This window comes from Typopeltis vanoorti, chromosome 2, assembly GCF_054136105.1.
Source record: "Typopeltis vanoorti isolate ZY-2024b chromosome 2, IOZ_Tvanoo_1.0, whole genome shotgun sequence".
NCBI lineage: Eukaryota > Metazoa > Arthropoda > Arachnida > Uropygi > Thelyphonidae > Typopeltis > Typopeltis vanoorti.
The window spans coordinates 6825547-6840179 of record NC_143550.1 but is presented as its reverse complement, the minus strand read 5'-3'; the positions used below and the strand labels follow the sequence as shown (position 1 = coordinate 6840179).

At 37.0% G+C, this 14633-nt stretch overlaps 1 protein-coding gene across 4 annotated transcripts in view; it reads right to left on the bottom strand.

Annotated features, from left to right (window-relative positions):
- Nucleotides 1-14633, bottom strand: part of Ent2 (Equilibrative nucleoside transporter 2) — a 419356-nt gene that overhangs the window by 145379 nt on the left and 259344 nt on the right. For all 4 annotated transcript variants that reach the window (XM_090410153.1, XM_090410162.1, XM_090410178.1 and 1 more), the window contains one exon: nucleotides 13366-13451. In XM_090410153.1, coding sequence (XP_090266279.1) covers nucleotides 13366-13451 — 86 coding nt within the window. The remainder of the gene's footprint in view (nucleotides 1-13365; nucleotides 13452-14633) is intronic.

Genomic DNA, 14633 nt, shown 5'->3' with positions numbered 1-14633 from the left:
TTGGCAACATCTTCAATAACATTATCCTCTTGTTCGAAGTCGTGCATAAATGTGGAAGAAGTTTTCGCCATGCTCCTTTTAAACACTTTGCTCCAAGCTGCCTTGATGTTGTTAATGCCCTTCAAAATATCGAATGACTGGCAATAGTCTTTAATTGTTTTTCCTGAAGAGTCCAAGACTCTTACCATTTCCATAAATGTTATACGGAGGTAACAGGCTTTGAAGATTGATATAATTCCCTGATCCATCATTTGCAAAAGCAATATTGTGTTTGGGGGCATGTAAACAACCTTGAAATCTAATGGTGTTCTTATTTCAGCAAGGTGTTGTGGATGTCCAGGGGCATTATCCAAGAGAAGCAATGCCTTGGCTGGCAAATCGTTTTCTTTACAGAAGCAAAGCACAGTAGGACAAAAATAATTTGTGTACCAATCTATAAAAACATCTTGTGTAACCCAAGCTTTCTTGTTCCATTTCCAATAGACTGGCAGCATGGCTTTTAGACCCTTGAAGGAGCGTGGTGTCTGTGAATGGTACACCAACATTGGTTTAAGCTTCCAAGTCCACGAGATATTTGCACCCAACAAAAGCGTGTCTATCTTTTGTAGCTTTAAAACCTAGAGTGGAACGTTCTTCACAGGAAATGAAGGTGCATGATGGCAATTTTTTCCAGTAGAGCCCAGTCTCGTCAACATTAAAAATGAGATCAGGAGGATAACTTCCTTGTTCTACACAGTCTTGAAATTCTTTAGAAAAAGCAGCTGCTGCCACATCTGCACTTGCTGCCTCACCACATAATTTGATACTATGGCACTTACATCAAGACTTAAATCTCATGAACCAAACCTTTGCTTCCTAAAAATGTTTCTTCGCCTCCATCTGTCTTTTTATGATCCTCAAAAATTGTTTTTGCTTTCTCAGTTATAACAGCCTTCATTAGAGGAATGTTTTTCTTATTCCAGTCATCCACCCATAATGATAATAATTTTTCCATTTTCTCATGAAGTTTACCCCTACTATAACTTACATGTTTTGCATTTAGTACTGCCATACATTGTTGCGCAGACTGTTTTATTCTATCTGCATTTTTCATAATTATAGTAACAGTCGATGGAGGTTAAGTTCATACTTCTACAGCATGGAAATCAAGTGTCATTGATTTCCGTGCCTTCTTAACACCAAGTTCCGCTAACTTTTCTGAACTTCTTTTATCACACATGGTATGTAATTACATACCATGTCTGATAACATTATCAATTTAAATACGTATGTATGTAAAAAAAAATTAAATAGAACAATTAGGTAGATTCAATAGTAAAACTAGGTTTGATACATATATGCCATAGTAGCTCAGTAAACACTCAAACAGAGTAGAGTGCTTGATAGAGTCATTTCTCAGTCAGAAAACACTACAGTAAGAAAACACGCGCAGGCACCGGGCGTTATTGTGAATCGGTGTAAACCGAACGGTAGTAAGTAAACCGAGGGCTGCCTGTACTTCTATTCACACCTGTTCTTTATCTCCCTTATAATTACTATTCTCTCATGGTTCATTAATGGTTTACATATTTACACCATTTAGTAATTCAAATATATCAAAAAAGTATAGTATTCTTCTTAATTATTCTTTTGTAATATACTACTAAAACAAACACACTCGCCCTGACCCCTCCCTCCACAGATTTGGTTAGAATTGAAGAATCTGTCACTATATGTGGCATATCTGCCAACACACAAACACGAAACTGCAGTGGAATTTCCCTTCTTGCCCACCAGAAGATTACGGTGGAGGCAAGAGAGTTCCAATTGCTCTGATGTGAGCATATTAGTAATATGGTATTAATGAATTATATTAATGAGAATGGATTTTATCAAAATCTTAGGCAAGATGTGAGGAGGTCAAAGACAAACTTGGACAAAGATACTTAAAGAAAAAGATAAGCAAATTGGCATCTGTCAGGTGTCTCTTCAAATTTGGATCGATGCATTCAATATGAAAAAATTTCTACTAAACACAAATAAAAATTTCAATTCAGAACCAAAGATGAGTAGTTCAAATGTAATAAAATAAAACTGATATACATAAATACTTTTCAACTGACAGTGAGTTAGGAATTTATTTTCAGTTGAAAGTGAAGTAATCAAGTGAAATATCAAGAGTAATGAAATAGCAAGAGTTAATATGAAGTCTACATATATTATAAATAACATCATGGATAAATCAGAGCTAACATATATTTCTTCCCTTACATCTGATTTTAAAACATACCATCTATTTTTCTGTCTATCCACAAATTCTAAACGCAGAATTGCAACAAACGTTAACTATGAATTGCTGTAAGGTTAGATTTCACTTACACCACACAATTTTAGTATTTTGAACAGTGTTTCCTTGGTATCTATCTTATCAAAGGTAAGCTTTTTCTCATAATTTTTCTCAAGTATACTTGCCCAAATCTTTCTTGGACAATGCAGTAGGTAATTCTTTTAGAATTCTTACATTCAGTTTTTTTCATCATTAATATATCACTCGTCTATGGCAAGTAGATTTCTGGAGTCCTGTATGTACACAGAAACTGAAACAGGTAAACATATAATTTACCCTGTGTAACAAGAACTATAATTGTTAACTGTTACCGCGATTGTTGTTACTAATAAAAATACACAAACTATTCTACCATATGAAATGCACACTGTGAAAAGTATATTAATCAGAATCCAAACTGAACTACTGGTAATTAGTTTACGGAATTAACAATGCATATAAAGTATATTAATTAAAGGTAACTTTAATGAATAACTTCTGTATTTCGGCAACGTCACATTACCATCTTCAGGAACATAAAGATATGGTATGTGCATGCAGGCACTAACACAAAGCAAATGAGGAAGAAAGCAAGAAACTAATATTGTTCCTAAAGTCCAAATGGTGCCCTCTGGCGGGATAATTTGGTAGTCTTGGCAGTTGGGCTGAAGTTCTCATAATGTAAGTCTCCCAAATTTGGGGTAGTTTCATGCACCCAAATTTGTTGGGGTTAGGAACGTTTTTTTAGAGCTGCTGAAGATTCTTTGAATAATCTTTCGTATTTAAACTTGCTGCGATGAATTATTTTTGTTTTCTTCTGTGGTATGTGCACGCAGGCACTAACACAAGGCAAATGAGGAAGAAAGCAAGAAACTTCGCCCTAGCTCCAAAAAGAATACCTGCCGAAGAAATCATGATCCAGATAGAACGTGGGATTTGCAAACTGCCTAACCATATCGCCAACAATGTTAGACTGGATGTAGTCAGTGTTCTCACTAAAGCCAAACCTCCAAAAACCAACTTATCCAAAAACGAATATGCAGCCCTACAAGAATTGAAAAACAACAAAAAAATAGTAATCACCAAGGCGGATAAGGGAAACGCCACTGTGGTGCTCAATCAAAAAGACTACAAAGGTAAGCTAACTGCTTTAGTACTAGACCATACGACTTACCTCCCCATTGAATATAATCCGACCAGCTCTCAGATTAGAACTCTCCACAGACTCCTTAAGAAGGTCACTTCTTGACCTGTGGAAGTGACCAACAAACTAAAACCTTATAACTCTAGACCCCCCCGATTATATGGACTCCCAAAAATACATAAACAAAATGTGCCATTGCGTCCCATAGTGGATGGCATTGATTCCCCCACATATAAATTAGCCAAACATTTAGCCAAAATGCTCACACACTACACTGGCAACACACCATCACACATAAAAAAACTCAGCCCACTTTAAAGCCAGTATAGAAAACCTCACACTCCAACACACTGACATAATGGTCAGTTTTGATGTCTCCTCCCTATTCACTAATGTCCCACTCAAAGAAACCGTAGAGCTCATCCAAGCCAAGTTTCCTCCCGATATCTCAGCCCTATTTCAGTTCACAATGAACTCAGGCTATTTCGTTTGGCAAGGAAAGTTCTACAAACAGATAGAGGGGACAGCCATGGGTTCACCACTTTCCCCACCCTTGGCCAATTTCTTTATGGAGACATTTGAAGAGAAAGCCTTAAACTCCGCCCCACAAAAACCCACTATTTGGCTTCGTTATGTGGATGATGTTTTTGCTATTTGGCCACATGGCTCAGACACACTCCATTCCTTCCTAACACACTTAAACAACCAACACCCCAGAGTCCAGTTCACCTTAGAAAAAGAGGAAAACAACACCCTCCCCTTCCTAGACACTTTAATCACCCGCCAGCTTGATGGATCTCTGGTTTTCTCTGTTCATGTTATAAAAACACTATATAACAGGGCAAAATTAATCTGCTCAGATGACAAGGCCCTAACTACTGAACTAAACCACATCCTCAACACTTTCTTAGCCAATGGCTATAACCCCAAAAAAAATCCAAAAAAATACTAAAACCAGAACCCCCCCACAATAAAGATTACACCAAGTCTATCACCATCCCCTACATCCAGGGCACCTCTGAGAAAATAACCAATATCCTCAAAAAATATGACCTTACTTCCTGTTACAGACCATATAAAAAGTTGGCATCCCTTATCCGCTCTACCAAAGACCAACCACTTCCCCTAGACCTACCTGGTGTATACCAGGTCCCTTGCAGCTGCAAATTGTCCTACTTTGGCCAAACAGGCAGAACAACAAATATCAGGATTTCAGAACACCAAGACTACATCCGGTTTCACCAGTACAGCCGCTCTGGGCTGGCAGACCATGCCTTAGATACCCACCATAAAATTCGTTGTAAGAAAACAAAAATAATTCATCGCAGCAAGTTTAAATACGAAAGATTATTCAAAGAATCTTCAGCAGCGCTAAAAAACGTTCCTAACCTCAACAAATTTGGGTGCATGAAACTACCCCAAATTTGGGAGACTTACATTATGAGAACTTCAGCCCAACTGCCAAGACTACCAAATTAGCCTGCCAGAGGGCACCATTAGGACTTTTGGAACAATATTAGTTTCTTGCTTTCTTTCTCATTTGCTTTGTGTTAGTGCCTGCGTGCATATACCATATCTTTATGTTCCTGAAGATGGCAATGTGACGTTGCCGAAATATAGAAGTTATTCATTAAAGTTACCTTTAATTAATATACTTTATATGCATTGTTAATTCCGTAAACTAATTACCAGTTATGTCTGACCAACGTATAAGCCTTGCTACTAGAAACTGAACTACATGTAAGAATTTGTAGTATTATTACCTAAATTCTATAGTATATGTATGTAATTAATTTGAGAGATAATAAAGTATTCAAAATATATATTATTTTAATGTGAAATCATTAGCCTTTATATACAAGTAGTCATGTTGGGAAGATAATTCACATGTAAACTTTGTTTACTTACACTTGGATAATGGATAAAACAATAATATAATTGTAGAAAGTATTTTACCTTGGGTATAATAAAAGTTAAAGATACCAAGCTATTTTAAACCTGGTTTTACTCCATTTCCCAAGTAAGCAAACAGACAAACAAGTCAAGTTTAGGTATAGGCTCAGGCCTAGAGTGGCAAATTTTGAGGTGTGGCAGAAATTTCCAGGCTCTCATTTTTGTAATTATAACATGTTCCTTATATGCCGCATCTACTCACAAATAGAGAAATATTTTTCTTTTCCTCATTTTAACTTTAGTCTGGAAGTATATTGGCATGTAATCAGATTCTGCATAACTATACAGACCGAGACACATGCACGGAAAGCTACTGTATTGTTGTCGGTAACTTGACACAATGGCAATAGGGATAGTGGTCGGGAGAGATTGATGCTAATTAATTTTGTGTCGGTATTATTCTTACAAACTGTAACAACTTTTCCTTCTTTATTATTTCGAATTCAAATTAGGATTGTTAATTGTTGCCCTTCCTTCAACTCTTTAGTTCAGTATGCTGATATCTTTGTGACAGTTAAGACATGCTAAATCTGAAATTATTTTTAGAATTTTCAGTGCCCTTGTCATATGTTGTCATCAGAGTGGAGGTAATACTGTTTTATTGTTTTGCTTTTAAAAAGTTATAAATTGTGTAAATCATTCCAATACTTCCTGTGTGTTTTAAATTACTATTTAAATTTTAAAACATGAGTGACGGTAGAAAGCGACTTAGTGGTAGTGAACATAAGAAGAGGAGAAAAGAAAAGGAAGCGAAAATTAATGAAGCAGTATCAAAAACAAGAAAACTGGACAGATTTTTTATGTTAGTATCTGCTAATAGTAATTGTGATTTGGAAAAAGAACAAGTGGTTGAGAAGACGGAAATTGAATCTGTTTCAAATGATGTGCTTACAACAAATCCCAACAATTTGGCAGCACAGGTGATAGTGAGTAATGAACCAGCTGAGTGGATTCTAAATGATGTAACACGAAAGTATATCGCAGTTAACAGGTTTCCACAAAATTTAGACAGTGATCTTTCAAAATCACAAAGAGCTTATCCCGACAGAGTAAGACATGTTTCTAAGAAACTCATTGAGAGGAATCTGATTAATGGCAAAAAAATAATAAGAGATTGTCTTGTTTACTCTCCTAGTACCGGAAAGATCTTCTGTCCTTGTCGCCTTTTTTGGTGGAGGGGGAGCTGACAATAGTCATTTTGCCATTGGATTTAATGACTGAAAAAATGCAGAAACATGAGTGAGTCATCATGAGAAAGAAATTAGTCATATGATAGCTCTGAAACAAAGAGCAAATCTTGCAGGGAGAATTGACTTACACATAACTCAGCAACTGGAAAAAGAAATTAAGTACTGGAAGGCAGTGTTAAAATGAGTAGTTGCAGTTGTAAAAACACTGGCCAGTAGAGGACTTGTTTTGAAAGGAAAGGATGACATTTTCGGTTCTGTGCATAATGTAAATGTAATGATGTGTCTAGAATTAATTAGTGAATTTTATCCCTTTCTTGCTGAGCACGTTATCAAAAGCGGGAAAAAAGGAAAAGGTTTCGTTTCCTATCTTTCTTTTGCCATGTATGAGGAATTTATTAAAATAATGGGCCAGAAAGTAATCAAATTTATTGTGGAAGAACTTAAAATAGCTAAGTACTATTCCATAAGTGTTGACTCAACACCAGACTTGTCTCATGTTGATCAGCTGTCCTTCATGGTACGATATGTGAAAGAACATGGAACTCCTGTGGAGCGTTTCATTCCTAATGTAAGTCACAAATCTGAAGAGTTACAAGAGGCAGTTTTGACTTCACTAAACGAGCTTCGAATTGATGTAGCAAATTGCAGAGGGCAGGCATATGATAATGCTAGTAGCATGTCAGGCAAGTACACAGGACTGCAAGCAAGAATTCTTGAAATAAATCCACTGGCAGAATTCACACCTTGCACTGGACATTCTTTGTCTCCAATTGGTACTTACACTGCCGAATCCTGTTCTGTTGGTACTCTTCCACATTTTTTGATGTCCTTCAGCAACTGTACGTATTTTTCACATCTTCAACACATCGGTGGAGTGTTCTAAGAAAGCACCTGGAAACTTCTGCAAAAGTAATCAAACGTCCTTTGCCTACTCGTTGGTCAGCTCGTGATGATGCCTGTCGGAGTCTTCGTGAGGGATGGAAGGAAATAATTTCCACTTTGTCCGAAAATGAAAATGATACCACTCAGAAGAAAGTTATACGATGTGAAGCAAGTGGGATTCTACGGCAACTTCAGTCACTGGAGGTTGAGATCATGATCTGCCTATTGGGTGATATTCTTGCAAGAATGAATGCCACAAGCAAGAAATTACAAAGTGTAAACATTGATATAGGAACTGTGTGTGAACTGTACGGGTCCCTCGAAAAATATTTCAAAGGACTAGAGTTACTCTATGAATACTATGAAGAACAGGGCAAGAAACTTAGTGGAGTTGACTTCTCCTTCGTTTTTGACAATTAAGAAATGAACTGCCGAGTTTAAACATGGTTGTACCAGCCTTGAAGATGATCCACGTGAAGGACATCCAAAAAGTGTAACAACACCAGAAATCATTGATCATGTGCACGATATGGTATTGGATGACCGGAGAGTCAAATTGCGTGAAATTGCTGAGACTATAGGCATTTCAAAATATAGGATATATTTTGCATGAAGAATTGCAAATGAAAAAGCTTTGGGCAAGATGGGCACCGCGCTTGCTCACAGCAGATCAAAAACGCACTCGCATGAAAATCTCTGAACAGTGCTTGGAGCATTTTAACAAGAATAAAATTGATTTTGTGCATTGATTTATTACTATGGATGAGACTTGGATTCACCATACACACCAGAATCCAAACAGCAGTCAAAGAAGTGGACAGAAGCCAGCTGTTCAGCGCCAAAGCCAATTCGGTTCCATCAGCAGGAAGGGTCATGGCATCGGTGTTTTAGGATGCTGAAGGCATTTTGTTTATTAATTATCTCGAAAAGATATTATTCTGATCTTTTAACCATACTAGATGAAAAAACTTGTGAGAAAAGACCTGGGTTGCAGAAGAAAAAAATCATCTTTCATAAGGACAATGCACCTGACCACAAATGTGTTTTGGCAATGAGAAAATTAAGGGATCTACACTATGAATTGTTGGAACATCCACCCTATTCCCCAGATTTGGTTCCCTCTGACTTCTATCTCTTCCCAAAACTGAAGCTCTTCCTTGCTGGTCAGCATTTTTCTTTGAATCAAGAGGTGATTGCAGCTGTAGAGGGATATTTTGCAGATATTACTGAGAACCATGACAGGGACAGGAAAATGTCCCTGTTGTGGAAAATTTCTGCTGGAGCATTGCTGGAATAAATGTATTAGTCTTAAAGGAAATTATTTTGAAGCATAAAAATAATTTTGAAATGAATCCTTTTTTTTTTCATTGTTAGGCAGAGAACTTTTCAGATCACCCTCGTAGTTCTAAAAGTTGTCACTAGTGTGATACATGGCACTGCAATACAAGTAAATTACGTATGATACTCTTGGTATACAGTAAAATGCTGTGACTGTACCATTTATGCAAATGAAAAATGTTCCAATGACGCATGCTTTGAAAGAAGTTTCTATAAAAGTAGGTGGATATTGCACAGTCTTTAGACAAACCCATAAGCACACTTCACAAAGTTGTGAGGCAAATTCTATGCTATTATCCTTACAAGATTTCCAGGTAATCCTGACTGGGGTGCATGAGAAACATTTGTCCTGCAGTTTCTTGCTTGGAGTGAATTGGACAACGATTGACCATAGAACATTTTCTGGACTGATGAAACTCAATTCCATCTGGATGGTGCTGTGAATATGCACAGCTACAGAATTTTGACAAACTGCAAACCTGCATGTCATGTGACAGATTCTGCTTCATTCCCTAAAGATCACTGTTTGGTGTGGTTTTACAGCAGAATTTATTATCTGAATTTCTTTTACAAGCAGCTCAGTCCTGCTGGTCTCGTTACATGCACTGTTAATGGCCAGCAATAGACAGATGCATTTTACCAAGGACAGAATCTTCATCACCCATTTTTCATACATCGTGGCCAGCGCATTCACCGAATCTGAAGCCCTGGGACGTTTGGCTGTGAAGACATCTGAAAGATGTTGTCTATTGTGGACACAATAGACAACATCTTTCCTGCAGTTTCATGCGATTTTGATCATGCGAATTTGAGATTTCAGCACATTGAACATGTTAAGTAACCACATAGTATGCCATGTGTATCCTATGTTTTGTAATGCTTTGAATCACCCACTTTGGTACTGCCCTAGTGGCAACTTTTAAAACTAGCATTGGTTTTAGCGTAAAATAAAATTCAACTGTTGCACATCCTAAATATTAAACTGTTCTACTGGCTGAGTAGTTACCCAGTTAAAACCTTTCTAAATGTGAACTCAAATTATAATCACCCTGTTTATCGATCCATCTACTCACTGGACATCATTAGATGCTGTATGGTCACTCCTTTCCATTGTAACATTTCACACCAGTCCTCACCAGTGGTCCTGTCATAAGCTTTTCTGGAGGCTTCAACTCTCTGAACATCAGTTACTCAAGACACACCATCCATCTCATTGAAGGTCTACCTCTTCCTCTTCTTTTCCAGAAACTTTACCTTTCTATTACTGTTTTGAGAAGTCATCCTTTTCAATGTGTCCAAAGTATTTCAGCTTTCTTCTGTCAATATCTTAAACTGTTGATCTTTTCTAGCACTAATCTATTTGACTGTTTTTCAGTATATGATATCCTCAACAGTCTTCTGTAACACCATATCTCAAAAGCAACTACCCTTTTCCTATCAGACTTCTTTGGGTTCCAAGTCTCACATTCATAACTTGCTGTTGGAATAAAGAGCTGACCTAGAATTCTCCACTTTGTGTGTGTATAGATCCATCCTTTCAGATTTTAGAAAAGTGTTTTAGCCATTCCTAGTCTCCTTCCAATGTCTTTTGAATAGCAATTCTTCACATTAATAATTAATGTGAAGAATTGCTAGATCCCAAGTATTTGAACTTGCTGATTTCCTCAATTCCTTCTGCATTAAGGTACATGTTTCTCAGGAGGTTCCTTATCTACATTTCCTCTGAGAACCATAATCTTTGTCTTACTAGGATTGAGTTGAGGTCCTCTATTCTTACTGATCTCATTAACTTTACCAAGGATTCATCCCAGTTCTTGTCATTACAAAGGAGTACTGTATCATCAGAGTACCTCAGATTACTGTCAACTTGCCACCTATCCTAATTCCTCTGTTAAGCTCATCCGATATTTCATGTATGATGTCCTCAACACAGATATTAAACAAATGTGAAGAAAGTAGGCATCCTTGCTGACCTGAAGGCAATAAGTTAATCCAACACCTGTTCCTACCGTGGCTTCTTGCTCACTGTGCAAGTTAGTTATTAACCTGATAATGTGTTGAGGAAACCTCCAACAGCTTCATGTGCTGAATACAGTCAAAAGCTTTGGAGTAGTCTATGTAACACATTACCACAGGGAGTCTAAATTCTTTATACTTTTCAATGATGTTTTCAAAATTCTTTATACTTTTCAATGTCTAAGGGAAAGGATCTGATCTCTGGTATCTTTCTCTTTCCTAAAACCTGCTTGTTCCTCAGGCATCTCTGCCTTAACTTTGGACTCAATCTTATTTGGAATGATCCTTTATAAAATCTTGCTTGCATGAGAGATTAAACTAATATTTCTATAGCAATCCTTCTTGTTGAGTTTATTAATAGGAATATAAGTTGCTACTCTTCAGAGTTCTCGAAATCGGTTCTGAAATGCCAGAGATATATGGGATTGGAACCTGCCATATCGACTTATATTCCTATTAATAAACTCTCAATGTATTTACCCCCCCCCTTCTAAAGATAAATGCTCATCTATGTCTCTTCCAGGTGTATACCAAGTTCCATGTGACTGCCATCTTTCCTACTTTGAAAAAACTGGACGTTCAATAGAAAAAAGAATACAAGAACATCGATCATATATTTTTCGCAAAAAAATCCAATAAGTCAGGATTAGCACAACACGGAATAAAGGCAGACCACAACATTCTTTGATCTGAAACACGCCTTCTACATACATGCCAATACAAATTAAATGCCTATTTAAGGAGAGTGTGCTGAGGCCTTACTTCACTGCCCTAACTTGAATCAGAATGACTGCCTATCCATATCAAAAATATGGGAAAGTTTGATTTGAAACGCATCATTAAAGTTTTTTTTTTTTTTTACTAATTAAGACCAATAATGATATTTTATAAATACGATACATAAGGTCTTAAGAAACCACCTAGATACTACATCAATCTGATGATCTGTTTAGTATAATATTATTATATGACACCTCCAGGGAGTCCAAAGACTTGTCGAGGGAGGGCACTTACTCTATAATTGTCTACTCTACAGCCATTCCACCAACAACTAACTGCAACTACACCAATGCCATCTACCGCCCACCACCACTAGTATTTCCACAGACAATCACAAACATCCATGCCCACAGCAGGATTTGAACCAGCAGCCTTTTGGCTGGAGAGCAGATATGCTAACCCCTCGGGCCAACCAAACCAGCACATAATTATAATTATAAATATAATCATAAAAAAATCATAATTGTAAATTATATATACATATGTATGCAATTTATTTTATACTTTTATGATTAACCTTTTCTTCAGCGAAAGAATAATGCTAATGGCAATTTAACATCACACAGTTCATTCTATTTTGAATAAATCGATAGTTTGCATTCTACCTTGTAAAAACTGTTTTTAAGCTACTGACAATAGTCTGTTAATTTCAGACTGAAATATATGGCAATATATTTAATAAACAATACTTTTAACTTGTGTTTTCGTGTATATATTTAGAACCATGGCACAAGTTTCTCTTAAAACTAGAAGCATATAAAGGAAAGTGGCTGGAGGAAGTGTGTGAGGAAAGAAAGCAGACTGTCCTTTTCTGAATAGCATCAAGCATTCTTATGGGAGATTTTTGTTCCACCATCCTAAATGTGAGAACATTATTCTATAAGATCAGGCAGATTTGGGATTTAAGTGTTAGGAGTTGAACAGGTGAGAAGTAGTGTCTTCAACAAAACAGAATATAGCAACAAGTTTTTTGAAGAATGATGAGACTATGGATGTGATGTGTTTGTGCCATGATAGGCTAAAAGTGAAAATCAGCCCATGAGAGAGAGTGGTGAGCAGATCAGTATTTAATGCAATGGTTATAGAAGTGTAAATCACGGATTGAGAAATGACCCCAGTTCTCAATGCATAGTGGAGTGAGACATTCTGCAATGAGTATGGTGATGCCATGGAGGTTCATTATTAATAATCAGAAATGTTGAAATTTAAAAAATTACATTGAAATAAGCATGGAAGTTCAATGAAAGAAATTTTAATTTTTTTAAAATTTAGAATACTTCCTTGGATATGTTCTTAAAATGTGCACCGTCTAAGAGCATAATGAAATGTAAGATAAAGATTACAAAATGTCGATTTAAAGACACAGAAACAAGATTTTATTTGAAAAAAAAAAACGAATTCTGCATAAACATTTACTGTTATATAATAATACTTCATTTTCTTCTGTTTTCACTTCATTTTATTTATAATTTTATAAAATAAACACCATAAACATATGTTGCCAACTTGTAAACATTTTTTACATGATTAAATGAAAAAAGAAAATTTCCTTTTTAAATCAGTATACAAGCTTAGATACCAAGCAAGCTGTTTGAATACAAACCCCGTTTGAAAGTTTTGATCTGCAGGCCTGTGCAATTAAACATTTCAATAAAGAAAATATTGTGATCAGTGTGAGAATCCATTTTAATAAGCATAGAAATATTTAAAAAAAAAAGAAAAAGAAAGAAAAATTAACAAAGGAAAATCTCACTCACTGATCCTAAAACAACTGAGTTTGAATACTTCATTGGAAGTTTTGCTGCAACTCCAAAAACACTGTTTTGATAAACTCCATTAGCCACTGAAAGAAAAACAGTAGAATAAATAAAAGTGCTTTTCACAACAGTTTTGAAGAACTTATGGAGCAGTAATTAACTGAACATACAATATAAAACACAGTAAAGAAACAGTGGGAAAATTATCCAAACTGCACAAAACACTGGAATCTCTTTAATTCTACGTTGTAAAAATGACTATTACTGGGAATGAGAAAAATTAAAAATGAAATCAAGATTAAATGAAATCATGATTGTGTGGACAGATTAAGTCTCTTGCGATGAGTTGTCAGAATCCATGGAGGTGCCTGTATAATAATAATAATAAGTCATCCAGAATCCCAGGGCGAGCCTCAGCTACTGGGTAGGTCTGGAGGTGGCGGATAGCAGAATGGCTTGCAGATATGTAAGCTGGCTGCAATGAGGGGAACCTGAGCAGCCCTGAACTGAGGCGGTGGTGCTAATAGGACATTACTAAACACTGTAACATGGTTAGGTCATCATACAATGGTCATACTGCATCGTCTGTCATGCAGATTACCAAGGGACACGTTCGGGTTTTAGGCAGAGGGACCCGTTCGAAAAATATGTTCCAACTCCCTTAGACACCATTCCTCAGCACTCTGCTAGAGGAAACTTTACCAATGGGCCTGCTACCTGGTTGGGAAGGTGTTTAGGGGCAGCGCAAAGAAACGGTTCTGCAAAAGGATGGAAATGGCAATGACAATGGCACCATACTATGGCTTTAGGCAAATGGAACATCTTTCCTCTGACAGGGAAGGAAAAGGAACTGCTCAATGAAGCCAATCACTACCAACTAGATTTAGTCAGGCTTTCTTCGACCCAGAGGAGAGGCTCTGAAACTGTCGACCTGGATAATGGGGTGGAAGCTCTACTACTCTGGTGTGAGCCCGACAATGTCTGCTCAGGCGGGTGTGGAGATACTCACAAGCCCCCGGCTGTCAGACTGTGTTGATGAGTGGATCCCATTGGGGGCGGATATGTATTAAGGCTCCAGATGAAAAACCACAATTTGGCTGTGATGCAAGCCTATGCACCTAATCTGCAGTCAGAATACTCTGCCTTCTTAGAGGAAGTGGATGCTGCTTTTGACATTGAATCAGTCCTGCTAATGGGTGACTTCAATGCACATACTGGAACAGATGGCCAGACATGGAGGGGTGTGGTTGGGAGGAATGGAGACCCTG